The following is a 15098-nucleotide window of genomic DNA, read 5'->3' as shown; positions in this document are numbered from 1 at the left end:
TGAAAGTGAAGTAAAGGTTAATTTCAAAATTGCCTCATACTCACCTCTGCATTTGCATTTACAGCTTTATGGTCTTGGCACACTCAATTTAAACTCAAAAATGGCCCTTGGCCAGTAAAGCCAAAACAGCAAAAACAGGCCCCAGGGAGAAACATGCAGAAAAAAATGCATCTCTTCCCAGAGAAATGCAGAGTTTAAATTAGCAGGGATTCCTTTACATTGGCTCCCTCTTGATAAATGCAGCAGTAGTGGTGGGAGTCAGGATGTTTCAAGACAGATTCTTTTTCCCCCTGCTTTAGCACTGCTTAATGCTCATGCCGGTAACGGCCAGGACCTGCCTAATACTTTTAAGAAGTCTATATGGGTCCCACATTGTAAAGGTACAGAATTTTGGTATCATGCTGTCATAATTCAGCTAAGAGCTCAAACCAGACTCGTAATGCCTTGTCTGGACTCTGAAGATGAACAAAACAAGTGACGCTTCTACTCGCGGCAGCCAAGCCAGGACGGATCGTGCCCTGGAGGCATCACACCCACCACGGAAGACAAGGCAATTCAAGAGCTCTTGCTTTTAGGATTTAGAACACGCAGAATAACCCCACAGCTCTCAAAACCATCACTGCCCCCTTGTGAAACCACAGCTAAATGGACTCACCTTCAATGCACCACATCTACAATTTTGGGAAACAACTCTACAAAAATACAAAGAAGCTCTCGGTGAATTAATCTGGGCAGATTTCACTCAGTCCACAAGGAAACGTGCTGTGGTTTCTTGCTGAATTATAGAAACCTTTGGAGAACACTGGAAAGGATCTTACTATGCTGATCAGATCCACGACAAAAATAAGTGTTTAGAGATCAGCGCCCACTGACTTTTACCCAATTCCGTATTCCGAACGTGCCACACTATTTAAGTCAGACGCAGATGTGAGGTGCACATTAAGAGCTGAAAGAAACACCTGCAATATCCCACCATAAAATAACAGACAGAAAGCCAGATAAGGCATCTGATGCACCGAGTGACTCAGATTCCAGTTCAGCTGCATCAGCCGTGTATCAAAACTACCTGCAGGGCCTGGGAGTTGTTTCCCCGTAAGCAAAGAGGCCTTTGTCATTTTTCGGCAAATGATGCCCCATCTAATAAAACCAATTTACTTAGATCCTTTGAAACCTCTTGCAAAGTATGCACACATGGAGCTATGTGAAATTTAAAATCCAAGAGCTATAAAGACCTTCACTGTGCAGAACAGGTTCCTCAGCGCTAACTATGGTTTGCCTCCCGAGCTCTATTAAATCAAATTGTATTTAGAGGACACAGCTTGACTTAAGACCCTGGACTGAAGTATTTCTACATAGAAGCCTCTGAAATTTGCTTGGAGTTCACCATAAAGAAGGCAAACAGTAAAATCTTCTGTGATTTTATAATAATGTTTAACCTTACAATTGCCACTTAAGTATAAAAACTTAAGGAAACAGAACTTTTGACATCAATTTATTGGAAAACGGTTGCAAAGGAGTGCAAAAATAACCGCTGACGTGGCTGGGAGTACATCATGAGAAACCCTTTTCCCCAAAGGCAGTTTGGTTCTTCTCACTCACATCTTGTTCCCAATGGCATTCAACTCCTTTGCGTGTTCTGACTTCTGCAAGAACAATAAAGCCGCGCAGTCTCACACACGACAGCGTAAATGCACCTCCCGCCTCACCCGTTCGGCTTGCGGGGGCTGGGACCACCAGAGAACTCGAGTCACTGATGCTGCAGGGTTACACAGTTCCCAGAAGAAAATGATTTAACCAAATCAGTGCAATTTCTTCAGCGCATGAGCCCTCTGCCACGTCCGCTTCCACAGCAGTTTGTAATTCAGAACATATTTCAAACTGTATAAATATGATTCTCCCTCAAATCAGCAACAAATGTATTTATTGGATTAATAACTTGAACACCCCCCCCCCCCCAATATTATGCAAGATTATTACACTGAAGTTAAGCTTTGGGCCATACCTTAAATCCTCCCTGCTCTTAGTGGCAGTGGCTGAGCCACCCAAAACCAACCCCAGAGGTTGTCACCTCTCCCTCCCGGTCACAGGACGGATTGCACACACACATTTGAAGGTTCCTCTTCACAAAACTGGAACTACAACAGCTGATTTGGTGCTGAAGCAGACAAAAAGAGCAGATATGACCCATTTAATTGGCTTCAAACGAGGGCGGTCACTTCCAGCTAAAGAAGCAACCGCATTTTAAACCATTCCGGCTGTTCCTGCAGCGTTCACCTCACAAAAGCACGAACGGCTCCAGGATGTGCTGCTTGCAGTTCTGTTACTCAAGACTCAAGTCTCTATTAACAAGTAATTAGAGCTCCTGAGGTATTGTACGATAATAAGGCTGGGATAAATTCTTGACAATAAAATTGTTCTCAACTTGAGTTTGAATCCCTGGGAGAAGGTAACATCTTAATAAAAAGCCCCAGCTATTCTTGGCATGAGGACAATTCTATAGATAGAGTCATTCTAGTAGAGTATTCTGCACGGCGCAGTGATTTGTGCCAGGAAAACAGTGAGCTAATTGCCCTGAAAGCATCTGATGTACAGATAATCTGGAATCAATGCATACAGAGAAAAAAATTACCTTAAACGGCATTTCTCTGTCTTCAACCGCTTGCTACCGAGCCCAGAATGCAGCAGGGTGACAGACTGCAACGCCACTTACATATTACATATTAAATATGCATTTCAATAAACATTCTGCTTTTTGCAGCTGTCTCATGGCTTCTATGAAATTAGGAAGGTGTTATTAAAATCTATCCCTCTGCAAAGGAGTGATGTCAGCACTTGGCCGAGGAAGCACCTGATAAACCACCAGCAGCTTTTGATGGCAGCTGAAAGGACTGGGAGGCTCGAGGCTTCTCCGCCCGCCCTCTTTGAGGTCTGACACATCCTTTAATGAGATCAGACCACTAATTCTTCACTTGTAAGCAAAATCTTACCCACTGCAGAGGTGTTGAAATCTGAGTGCTTTTGAGGTTAAGGCAAGGTAGATAAGGCAGCTCGAGGATCTTCCAGGATCAGGATGTGGATTTAGTTCTAAATAGGAACTGTGAGAAGAGGGCTGCCCAGCGAGGAGCAATCAGATCAACTCAGCCCATGCCAAGTTCCTTCCGGGTGAACGTTGCCCTATGTCACTCCAAGCAGGAGGGCAGGCTGTGTCCTGGTCACCCTGAACGCCCGGGTGCCACCCTAGGTACACAGCAGGCTGCTCTGCTGAATCTGGGCAGCACCGGCTGGTTTCTTCCAACAGATGCCGATGCAGAAGCCTACTTATATCCCAAAACATGAAAAGACAATCTGCAGCAAAACCTGATTTTACAAACCAAAGTAGAGTGAATAAACCTTTTTTTTTTTTTTTAAATTCATCTCCCCTATTCAGAGAAAGGAGTTCACAGACATAGCACCTGGAAAATGTTTTGTGTGCTGTTAGCATTACAACATTTTTCATTCGGTTGTGTACAGGTGGCAGCTTTTCCTCACAGTTTCCACAGCATCAGCTCTGGTGAGCAAGAATTCAATCTGAGTTTGCTCTTTCACTAAAAACTTAGCTACGCTCATTTCAGCAAATGTATACCTGAAATACCTTGTTACGATTTTGGAAGCAAAATCATTAAGTTAAAAAGGAAAAGTTACTATAAGAGTGCTATAAATTAAGAAAATAAAAAGATTTATAAATTTTTTTTACATAAAAATCTGTCCTGTCAGATATACACCATATATATTTAGCACTTTAGAATTAATGGTCATTTCTGGGCATCATCATCCGATCACTTGACCACTCCACCCCCTACATCCAATTACAGATCACTTGATCCCATGCTGTTGTGACCAATTCCTAGTAAAACTTTCATCCTTCATCGCTTTTACCAGCCAGTCCCTCTCGTTCTCCTCGTCAGAGTCACTCATATCACTGGAATCCGCAGCCAGGAGACGAGAATAATTAATTTTTTTCTGCCGTGGCAATTTAGATTGGACAATTAAGAACAAGAAGAGCCACAGCACCAGGCACACGCAGCACGCCCTGTACAGAATTGCCAGGCTGAAGTATTTCACAACGAATCCCCCCACGAAACTGCCCAAACTCGCTCCTCCGCCGTAGCAGAGGCCCTGGAGAGCGGCGTGCAGGGACCTCTCCATGCCGGGAGTGGCCACGTCGTCCACCCTCATGTTAACCACCCACCACAAAGCACCGCTACTGAAGGCGGATAAAACCTGGATGAGAAGAACGGGCCACGCAGCCCACAGGAAGGAGTAGCACAGAAGCTGCACTGCTAGGAGGCTCAGGCTGACTGCAACCACTTTGCTGCTCGAGAAAGTCCTCAGCAACTTCCCTTTGAAGACATAAAGCAACATTTCGGCAAGTAGCCCAACGGCCACAGAGAGCCCCATGTACAGCTCGCTGCTGCCTCGGTCCTGCATCTGCCAGAAGAGAAAGTTGTGCACGGCAGAGCCAGCCGCGCCGGCCAGGAAGATGGTGATGGCGTACAGGATCGCTTGGCCGTCGCTCCACAGCAGGGCCAGGGCTTTGGCGGTTTTGTTAAGGCGGTCATTTTTCTTGGGAACGTGGATGGGAAAAAAGACAGTGACAAGCAAGGAGAGCGTTATCAGGAGCGCATAGCCATAGAAGTGGACAGCGAGGCGGGCAACTGCACTGCTGAGGAAGCAATTCAGTTGATCCACGAATACGGCGATGCTGCAGGCGCCTGCAGATGCACCCACATAACTCCAAATCCACAGCTTGCCGTACCTGTCGGTCGCGTCAACGAAGTCAAGATATTCATAGAGACTCTCATCCACTGTCCGTTCAAGAGAAGTAGCCAACAGCTCCCAAAGCACAACAGCACCAAGCACCATAAGAAATATCTGATGCTCTTTGTCCTGAAAGATGTTCTGCATGGCCTCGAAGCTGACATCCTGAGCATCTTTCTGGTGGCCTGAAAGGCTTCCAGACACGTAAGCATCTCCAGCAGTTGGAAGAGTTGTTTTAAACACAGAAAGCTCATTATTTTTAGTAGTATAAAGGCTTTCTTCAGCATTATCAACAAGATCTATTGCAGCAGAATGCTGGCTGCTTGTTTCCCTCTTGAGTCCATGAGAGGGAGGTCTGTAGGAACCAAGCATTTCTGGTTCTCGTGTCCCCTGGTTAACTGCTTTCACAGTTGTCCAGCCAGAGGGACCATCGGAGTAGTCGTTTGCCTTTGTACCAACCCCACTGCCTTTCTTCTCAAGTGTATCTATCAGGCCAAAAAACCCCTGGAAGGCTGAACTGGTTAGCGCTGGCCTTCTGCTCGTTGTCAAAGCATCGGCAGTCGCCTCCACCGCTTCTCCTGATGCAGCTTTCGCGTTCGGAAAAGCACTCATGCTCAGAGCGCTGTAGCTGCTCGTGGCTGGACTGGGCACCGCGGTGGCGGCCCACGGGTCACCCGGCTGCTGGCTGGCGTTACAGTAACTGTCCCCCGGGTTTCCCACGTCCCCGCGGGCGGGCGGGATGAGGGTGAGCAGCAGGCTGGCCCCCGCCGAGCCCAGCAGGGAGCCGGCGATCAGGAGGCGCCTTTTCCTGCGGCCCTTGGGCCAGCGGGGGCAGAGGGGCGCCCAGAGCGCTGCCGCCAGGTGCTTGGCTCCGGCCACCAGCCCCACGAGCGGGGCGGGCAGCCCCAGGTGCCGCAGGTACAGCGTGAGGAACGGGGCCGCGCAGGCCCGGCCCGCGCCCTGCAGCAGGCGGAACAGGCCGGACAGCGCCAGGGCCCGCCCGACGTCCCACTGCTCGCCCATGGCGCCGCCGCATGCTCCTCGGGAGGCGGCCACGTACCTCCGGGGATCCTCCCACCCCTCCGGGCCGCGGTGACCGTACCTGCACGGCTCGGGACTCCGCCCGCCCGGCCCGGCCTGCACCTGCCGCACCCCCGGGCCGCGCCGTTGCCAGGAGACGGCGGGCGGGGGGACAGCGCCGCCTGCCGGTCGGGAGGGGAACAGCCGCGGCCGCCCCGTTCCGCGCTGCAGGCTCCTCAGGGCGGCCGTCTCAGCCCCGGCCCCTTCAGCCCCCTCAGCCCCCATCAACCCCGGCCCCTTCAGCCCCCAGCCACATGCAAACATAAAAAAACCAAAACCAATCAAAACACATGCACACAAAACGTCCAAACAACCAAAAAACCTGACAGTTTCTGCCTTTTTTTTTTTTCTATTTTTTTTAATTGGCATTAAAAGGACTGCACCTTCTGACGCAGACCATCACTGACACCTGTACAAATAACTTACACTGCATCTACATCACGTACAACTGTACAGAGGGAACTCTGGACACCGCAGACCACGCTCCGACCCAGCGCACGGTCTCTTGGCTGTGTAAGCGTTTGCCTTGTGTGCCCGGGGACACGCCAAAGGACATGCCAGGGGACATACCAGGGGACACGCCAAAGGACATGCCAGGGGACATGCCAAAGGACATACCAGGGGACACACCAAAGGACATGCCAGGGGACATGCCAAAGGACATACCAGGGGACACACCAAAGGACATGCCAGGGGACATGCCAAAGGACATACCAGGGGACACACCAAAGGACATGCCAGGGACATGTCAGGGGACACAACCCCCCAGTGAAGCCCCAAGCAGGCAGAGGTGTGAGGAGCTGCTGGTCACCCCTTTACCCCAGTGTCACCCTACGCAGCAGCTCACAGAGGAAACCAGCTGGTGCAAGCTGGCGTTTAGTGACTTGTTTCTGAGCATCCTGGCAAACTTCAGCCTCCTTCGGGGCCCAAATGTTTGCTGCCCAAGTCTGGCATTGGAGGCATCAGTGATTTGTTGTTTGTGAGCAAATGGAGGCAAAAAACAGCACGGAAGAACTGAAAGATGTTGCCGCTTTGTGACTCCTGTGGGGTGATGTTAAAGCTCAAGGACTGTGCTTGGCTCAGCCAAGAGCAAAAGGCTACGTCTGCGAGCATTTCCAGGCAGCCTCCTTAGGAAAGGGCTGTGTTGCTGTTGCCCAACGTGATCTTTCAACTGTTGATGCTGGTATGGGATGAAATATTTCTTTGGGACCCGGAGGCTTTAAACACTGTTAAATAACCTATCACCCACCGACAGTAGTGTAATGCAGCGGCTGGTCTGGACTGCACGGTATGTTCACAGTGAAAGTGAGTGAACCTTGAGCTTGGGAACAGAAAGCGAAAGTGCCACCTGTGCCAGGTGACAGTGTGGGACAAGAGCAGGAAATCAGCAGCCAATGCTGGTTGGAAAAGAGGGGGACCATGGAAATCTGAGAGTTGAACCACAGACTGGTGGGGGCTGAAGGGACCTCTGCAGATCCCCCAGTCCAACCTCTGTTCACGCAGGGTCACAGAGCAGGTCACACAGGTGGGTCCGGCACAGGTAACGACACACGTGAAGGCGCAGCCGGTGCGTGGTTGCAGCAGCTGCTCCCGGGGTTCGGCTGTACTTAGTGCAGCTCTAGACCCCTCAGGAAAAAGCTGCATTGCTCCAAGTGTCACTTCTGTGACCAGGCTGAAGTGACATGGCTGATTATTTTACAGATGCGCCAATAAACAAAGATACGAGCTCACTGCAGCTTTCATTAGCTGGACAACGCTAATCACAGGGGTGGGTTTGGGGGATGGGGACTGTCACTCCTGGCCTGGGTGAGTGAATTACCCAGAGTATCTTGGATCGCTGGTGGCAGGAGTGTTTGGCTGAGGTCACCAGCCAGCTGCCTCCCAGAGCTGAGTGCAAAGGTTTGAAACAGATGCTGGCATCGTTGTTTCTCCCTCCTTATCCCAGAAACTCATCAGCAGAAGCCTCCTCAGACAGGAGAGGTGAATCCTCGCCTGTGTACACCAAGGGAGGAGGTGGCAGCGCTGGGTTCCTCTCCCCCATCTGCGGCAGGAGGCTGGGATTGATTTCAGCCCACAAGAGCGAGAAAGCTCCTGGCTCGACTGTGGGTGGGTTCCCATCAGAGATGGGGAATCCAGCATGGCTGGGACCACCCTGCTCAGAAAGAGGCTTCCCTTATGCACCCTCCTCCACGGTCACAGAGTCACAGAGCCCCAGGCTGGTGGGGCTGAAGGGACCTCTGCAGATCCCCCAGTGCAACCCCTGCTCACGCGGGGTCACAGAGCAGATCACACAGGTGGGTCCAGGGGGTTTCAATGTCTCAGAGAAGGAGACTCCACACCCGCTCTGGGCAGCCTGGGCCAGGCTCTGGCACCTCCCAGCAAACAAGTTTCTGCTCATGTTCACATGGAGCCTCCTGTGCTTCAGTCTGTGCCCATTGCCCCTCACCCTGGCGTTGGGCACCACTGAACAGAGTCTGCTCCATCCTCTGACACCCACCCTGAGATATTTATCAGCATTTATAGGATCCAACAGCTTCTCCAGGCTGAACAGCCCCAGCTCTCTCAGTCTTTCCTCATAAGAAAGATGCTCCAGACCCCTCAGCATCTTTGTAGCTTTCCCTGAACTCTCTCCAGTAATTCCTTATCCTAAAGCCTTGTGCATGTGGCAAGAGATGCAAAGATTTCCATGGGGCCTGATCAGCCAGGAGAAGCCACAAGCTCAGGGCAGTTCTGCAGAAGGGACACTCCTCCCCAGTACCCCAGACTGGAATAGTTGGAGGTGGCCTCCTTGTCCCAGGTGTGGGGGGTTGAACAGGGGTGACTCTCCAGAGGTTGCGGCTCCCCAGGGCTGGGCAGACCCGGCACGGACAGGACAGAGAGGTGGATTTGTCCCCAGCCATCGGGGCTAGCACAGGGGTCTGGCAGTGCCACCGCAGCTGGGTCAGCATCCCCCTGTAGCACAGAGCTGGCTCCAGGGACTCCCCATCGGTGACAGCCAGGGATGACTGGGTACAGCTGCTATGCACACAGACAAAGCTAAAGGACACTTTCTTTTGGCTCCTGATCCTGAGTGAAGGCAACCCAGGTAACAAGCTATCTGGGAGCTGAGAGAATAAAAAAAATGATAGTGTCATAGAAGGAATCCCCCCAGATCCTCTCCAATGTGAATTTAGCGAAGACTCCCCAGAGACACCCCAGATCACATTCAGTCAACAAATACACACTGTGTTTCTTCCATTCTTTCCGTAAGCCACAAGCTGGGATGAAACCAGGTGCCTTCTACACGATCATCCTTAACACCGGGTTAGTCTGAGCCTGGCTGGAAGCAGGAGCTGTGCGGCTGCTGCTCACCTGGCCCATCTGCAAACAGGGGAGGGTTTCTACACTGTGGTGGCAGCAGAGGTGAGGAACGGAGAAATCTTGCAGGCATCCTGCCCAACCACCGTTCCCAGGAGCACCACTCTGCTCTTCTGCATCTCTTACCTCCACAGCACAGACCAAAGCAGGGCTGCAAGGAGATTCACCGATGCTGGGCTTGTAGGTGTTTGCTCCCGGGACGTAGAGCTGGAGGAACACAACCAGTGCTCGTGAGGCTCCAAACCAGACGCAAAGAGGTTGCAGGGTCAAACAACAGTGAAATCCCAGGTAAGCTCAAATGCACGACTCAGATGTCAACGAGCTGTGGTGCAGCCTCCGTTGTCCACTCAAAGGTTTCTTCTTCAAACAGATCTACAGCATTCAGAGCTGAGCATACCCCACACCACTGCCCAGGCAGCCTGAGCTGTTCTTGCCCTGTTCATCACTGCCAAATACTGCACTGGATTTCCTGTGTCCCTGTTTCCCACCATTCGTCATCACTTCGTGTGGTCTCTTCGAAACAACAGCAAGTTTTCACCCGTGTAAAACAATGTGCTCTCCCAGCTGTGGTCAGGCTTACAATGAGGTTTCCCAACTCAGCCAGGGGAATAATTGCTGGTTTGCCCAAAAAACATCACCCTGTGTCAGAATTAAAAGTTTGTTGTGCAGAACCCTGCCAGGCTGTGAGACATCACCATAACAAATAATACCAGTAGCAACTGCTCTGTGATCCACAAGCACAGCCAGCAGCATCGCCACAGCTGTGTTTTCCTCAGTCTTTCTGAAATTAAGACACTGGAAGGTTTGCCCTGACTTGTGCAAAAGGCTGAAACTCAGATCTCCAGCAGCGCTCCATCCCTTGGCAGGGGGTGTTGCTGTGTTCATCACTGGCATTCAGCAGGGCACGGCTGTCCTCCCTGAGCCCTATCAGCCTCTGCCCTTGCAGCTTTTTACGCCATTACCATTGTAAAATCACTGTTGCCAGCTTTTAGTGTGTTTTCTTTTTCCATCTCCTCTGCGATGACCCAGTATCACATCTCTCACACCAGCTTTTTCTTGTTTTCTTCATTGTATGACACCTGCAAATGTGTTGATGGGCAACAGCAGAGACTTGGGCATGTATTTCACAAACCCCACATCTTCTGTTTCATGCACACTGAATTTCATTGTCCTTGTCTTTTGCAAACAGTAGCTGGGCTCTAGGCAAGGAGACACTTCCACGCTGCAAAAGCACAAGAATATGTTCAGTGCATATGCAAATCTGCCCTCGAGGACCCGAGTCTGATCTCAAACTAAACATCAGCTCTCTGCACTGACTGCTGAGGGCGCCAGTTATACTGAGATGTGCAGCTGTTTTTGTGCTTTTTCAACTAGTTTTGGCTGGAAAGATGAACTGATGTGAACACAAAACCAGTGTCCTTAGCCTGGCTCAGTATGATGCTCACAAATTCACAATTCGTGTATGTTCAACGCGGACCACAAACCACCTGTCTGTTTGCTTCCAACACATCATATGCCACTGCAAGTACTGTAAGCACACTGATCCCTGCTGTTTTCACAGGGTTGAATTCCTTCTGCCTTCATATGCTTGAGACACCACGGTGAGGGACGCAGTCAGTGATAAAGCATCAGCTCTGTGATGTAATGAAGGAGATCGAAGGTCTCAGTTTGTCCCTGGAGGTATCCATCCTCCTGCTGTCCTAACGACAGCACCTTACTTAAAATGGAAGAACCATTTTGTTTCTCACACCATCTCCCAAACCCACGAAGGCAGGAGAGCACCGCTCTGCTCTGCTTTCCCTGGAAATGCAAAGTATTTGCCCATGGGTTTTTTGTCACATCTGAGGGTCAGGACTAGGACTCCCTGGGAAACAGCTCAGCACTGTGCTGGTTTTGGCTGGGATAGAGTTCATTTCTTCATCAGAGCTAGTATGGGGCTACGTTTTGGATTTGTGCTGAAAACAGTGTTGATAGCACAGAGATTTTTTTAATTACTGCTGAGCAGCGCTTAGGCAGCGTCAAGGCCTTTTCTGCTCCTCACACCGACCCACCACGAGTGGGTTGGGGGTGCACAAGAAATTGTGAGGGGGCACAGATGCAACGGCTGACCCCAAGTCACCCAAACGATGTCCCGTATCATATGACATCATGCTCAGTATATATTTTGGGGCGAAGAAGGAAGAAGGGGATGTTTGGAGTGACGGTGTTTGTCTTCCCACGCCACCATTACACGTGACGGAGACCTGCTGTCCTGGGGATGGCTGAACCCCTGCCTGCGATGGGAAGCAGTGAATGAATCCCTTGGTTTGCTTTGCTTGCACATGTGGCTTTTGCATTACCTGTTAAACTGCCTTTATCTCAACCCATGGGTTTTCTCCATTTTACCCTTTCGATTCTCTCCCCCATCCAACCGGGGGGAGTGATCGAGCGGCTGTGTGGTACTTGGTTGCCATCCGGGGTTAAACCATGACAGCCACCTCGCAGCCCTTCCAGGGAGGGATGCAAGGTCACTGGCAAGAAGCACAGAGCCTGGCACATGTGACATTCTCACCTGATCACGTTCCTGTAGGCTCTTCTGCTGTCCTTGTCCAGACACACCGTGAAGGGCCTCTGCTCTGTGCTCCTGATCTGGATATTGCGTGTTTTCAACCTGTTTGCCACAGCCTGGAGTGAGGGAGGAGGAAGAGCCCAGTGAAATTGTGTCTCACTTCCCTTTCCTGGGCTCCGCGGTGCTGGGTGGTGTGGGCATAGCGGGTGTGAAAGGGATAAATGATGACATTTCCCTCTTTTTTTAACCTCAGATGCGACACAAGGTGACGTCTTTAAGGAGGGAACTGTCTCTCTTGTCCTTTTTCTGTAATCACAACCTGGTCAAATTCTGCAAGGGCAAACGTTCCAAACTGGCAATGCTTGCACAGGTTGCAAGGTTTAGGATGTCTGATGTGGGGCATGGCCTGTTCTCCAAGGCCGTGGTGTATCTTGGTGGGCAGCATGGCCTGCAGTACCTTGTTTTTCCAAAATTCAGGTGAAAATAAGCAAAAGTGTGCTGGCTAGCTAAAAATACCAGCTGAGAGCCTGGAGGCTCCAGGACCCAAATGACCAAGGTACAATAATACTTAATGCCACCCAAACTGCAGTGACACATTTGCACGGGGTAGCGTGTCCTCTGGGGTCTACTTGAACTCTCATGTAAAACATAAAGCACAGGAACTCAAATTTTCAGTCCCATTTCTTTCGTATCCTTCTTTCTGAATTGGTAAGTAGACTCTTTGAAGTTCCTGCTTCTTGGTTATGCTTCATTAAAATATTTCTCCAGTCACCTCTACTCTCATGGCCTCTGTGGGGACCAACACGTGGGGCCTGGGGAGGTGTGGAGCTAACGGAGTTGTTGATCGCAAAATTACAGCCCCTCCCCTGCACCCAGGTGGAGCCACAATGACCAGGGCAAAGCCTTATTTCTCCAGTTCATCCCTGTGCTCACAGAACCATCCCAGCAGCAGCTCAGTCCTTCACGATCTCCTGAGACAGGATTCAATGTGTCATTGAGCAGCAAGTTGGTGTTTGGGGCTTTGGCTCAAAAATCTAGACTTTTCCATGGGAAGTAATTGCAAAACACTCCGAGTAGGGTGGCCCCAGAGCTTTCTCCTCCCCATAGTGTTTCCCCTTTCACTGTTGTTAAGGGATTTCCAGGCGCCAGGGCTGTGAGCATCCATGGCTACTTACTGAGAACGATCGTCCTGACAAGTTGTTGATCTTAATGATTTCCGTGATGCTCACATTCAGATACACCAAGTCTGCAACAGAAGCAGCGCGTTAGCCATAGGCCACGGCAGGATCTCAGCTCAGCTTCACATGGGGCCGCTGCCAGGTCCCACACGTGGGGGCACAGCCCGAGCTCCGTGGGGTGGGCAGAAGACGACTCTAGCAAGCTCCACAGGGTAAGGGTTTGCGTGGGATCGTGTCAGGGTGGAAACCTCAGAAGCGATGCTAAGGGAAAGGTGAAAGAGGAAGGTTGCAGCAAGAGGAACGTGCTGCCAAGCCTAGATTATGGTTAAGCTGAACCCCACCTTGCAGGCAGCCCCAGGCACATCATTCACATGAAAACACACAACCACAGCCTGTGGTAACAGCCCTAAATGCACGTCACTGATTCACCCTCACAGTCCAGGCACAATTAGCATTAAGGACTGTGGCCAGATTTACTCTATTGAGCACCAGAACACTTAGCAAACCCTCTTCCAAGCAGGAGGAACTCACCTTCAGCCTCATTGGCAGGGATGGCTTTCATCACCAGGCCTGTGGAGCGCAGGGACATTTCCAGCTCCTTTGCCCGGTCACTTACCACAACCTGCAGGAAAGGCTCTGTTAATTCACCCTGGCAGAGAGGTTGGACATGGAGAGGTTTGGGGCAGTTTTTCACAAAAGCTGGATTAGTTTCCAGGCTTTTAAAGTTTACCATGAACTCTCTGGCCTCTCCTGGAGTGCAGTTCCAGAGGAAAGGAGGGCCAGTGCATTCCTTTTGGGAGATTGGTGTTATGCTAGGGATCCCTGTGAGCAGAGACATTTCGGGCTGCCAAGAGCCTCCTTTACTTACCTTTCTATATGTTACTGTGAGATCTATGCCAGGGCCATCCAGGGTCGTTTTCTTCTTGGTCGTGCTTAAGTCTGCAAGGAGGGAACAGGGTAGGACTGAGATTTCACCCACCCTGCCTGTCTGTGCTCCTTCCATGGGACGAGCCATTCCCTCTGTCATGCAAGAGTTGTGGTCTGGCACATCAACCCTCCTCTCCTCGCCTATGGGAGCTGAGGCTCTGTGAACTTAACAGGTCCAGTGAGACAGATGTATTTGAGGGTCTGTGCACAACTGCAATGGCAAACATGCATTGGATCAACAGGGGGGTGCACTGATGGAAGGGCTGGCTGTGACCTCTGTAACGGTCCAGTCTTCAAGCACCTTTGTCCCATCACTGGCAACTTAAGGAAGCCAAATGCCTACCAGGGAAACCACCTGGCAAAGGGATGGCTGTAAAGCCCGGCGTGTTTCCTCGACAAAAAGATGATGTTGGTTCAACTCCAGGGAGTCATGGAGCCAAGCAAAGGCACAGTCTACAAAACCTGGTTGAAACCAGGAACCAGTGACCACAAGGTCTCTCATCTAGCCTGGTGTCATGTGCCCGAGAGGGAGATGGAGATGTTTAGGGAGGCCTTCAGCTCATCAGGAACAAGGGACAGTGCCCCATGGCATGGCCATGGTGGCTGCAGACTGAGGGACAGGGCAAGTGGGAGCTGGGGACAGACAACCCTGTGCAGGATGGCAGCCCCTGCTGTGGGGACACCTTGGGGACACACACACACCTCTGGGGGAGATGCTCTCCTGCACCTGGGTGCGCAGCTCCGTGAGGAACACATCCTCAGCCGGCTCCTGCGCCGGGTCATTGAAGAAAATCTGAAAGAGAGGAAAAAATCTCCAAAACCAGCTCCTCTTCAGTCACCCTGTGACGTCACACTGGGCTGGTGACATCAAAAGGTTCTCCAGAGCACCCAGCTGTGACATCATCAAAGGGCATCTATGACGTCCTCGTGGCAGCCAGGGGGCCCATGGGATGGGGAGAACTGCTGTTGCTCTGCTCCCTGCAGCCCAGGAGCACGGCTGGTCCTGCAGGAGGGCACAGCACCCGGCCAGCAGAGCCACGGGCAGTGTCCCCTGCCACGGGGTGTCACTGTGGGCTCACAGATTGGTCTGCTCCCAGCCACCCACCCAGAGGCAGCTCAGGGCATGGGCAGCAGCATCCCAGGCTTGACTGCAGATGCTGGCTTAGCTTCAAGGTTTCTCTCTGATACACCTAAATCAACTGGTCACTTCA

The 15098-nt window shown here is 51.1% G+C and overlaps 2 protein-coding genes across 10 annotated transcripts in view; both read right to left on the bottom strand.

Moving 5' to 3' along the window:
- Positions 1–1479: 1479 nt before the first annotated feature.
- MFSD6L (major facilitator superfamily domain containing 6 like) lies at positions 1480–5992 on the bottom strand. Its single transcript, XM_065852652.2, has one exon. The coding sequence runs from the start codon at positions 5818–5820 to the stop codon at positions 3853–3855; it is 1968 nt and encodes a 655-aa protein (XP_065708724.1). The 5' UTR covers positions 5821–5992; the 3' UTR covers positions 1480–3852.
- Positions 5993–6514: 522 nt separating this feature from the next.
- PIK3R6 (phosphoinositide-3-kinase regulatory subunit 6) overlaps positions 6515–15098 on the bottom strand; it is a 49230-nt gene continuing 40646 nt past the window's right edge. For 7 of the 9 annotated variants that reach the window (XM_071816431.1, XM_071816432.1, XM_071816429.1 and 4 more), the window contains 6 exons: positions 14590–14680; positions 13829–13899; positions 13492–13582; positions 12958–13028; positions 11786–11898; positions 6515–10456 (listed from right to left, as the gene is read on the bottom strand). In XM_071816431.1, coding sequence (XP_071672532.1) covers positions 10300–10456; positions 11786–11898; positions 12958–13028; positions 13492–13582; positions 13829–13899; positions 14590–14680 — 594 coding nt within the window. In that variant the 3' untranslated portion in view covers positions 6515–10299. Of the gene's footprint in view, positions 10457–10494; positions 10869–11785; positions 11899–12957; positions 13029–13071; positions 13222–13491; positions 13583–13828; positions 13900–14589; positions 14681–15098 lie in introns of those variants that run through there. The other 2 variants (XM_071816433.1, XM_071816436.1) reach the window with 2 other exon arrangements.

This window comes from Patagioenas fasciata, chromosome 18 (genome assembly GCF_037038585.1).
Source record: "Patagioenas fasciata isolate bPatFas1 chromosome 18, bPatFas1.hap1, whole genome shotgun sequence".
In the NCBI taxonomy this organism is placed as follows: Eukaryota; Metazoa; Chordata; class Aves; order Columbiformes; family Columbidae; genus Patagioenas; species Patagioenas fasciata.
The sequence above is the reverse complement of the archived record's forward strand: the minus strand, read 5'-3'. Positions and strand labels throughout refer to the sequence as shown.

Coding starts and splice junctions, on each gene's coding strand:
- MFSD6L (XM_065852652.2), bottom strand. CDS start 5,820: ATGGGCGAGCAGTGGGACGTCGGGCGGGCCCTGGCGCTGTCCGGCCTG.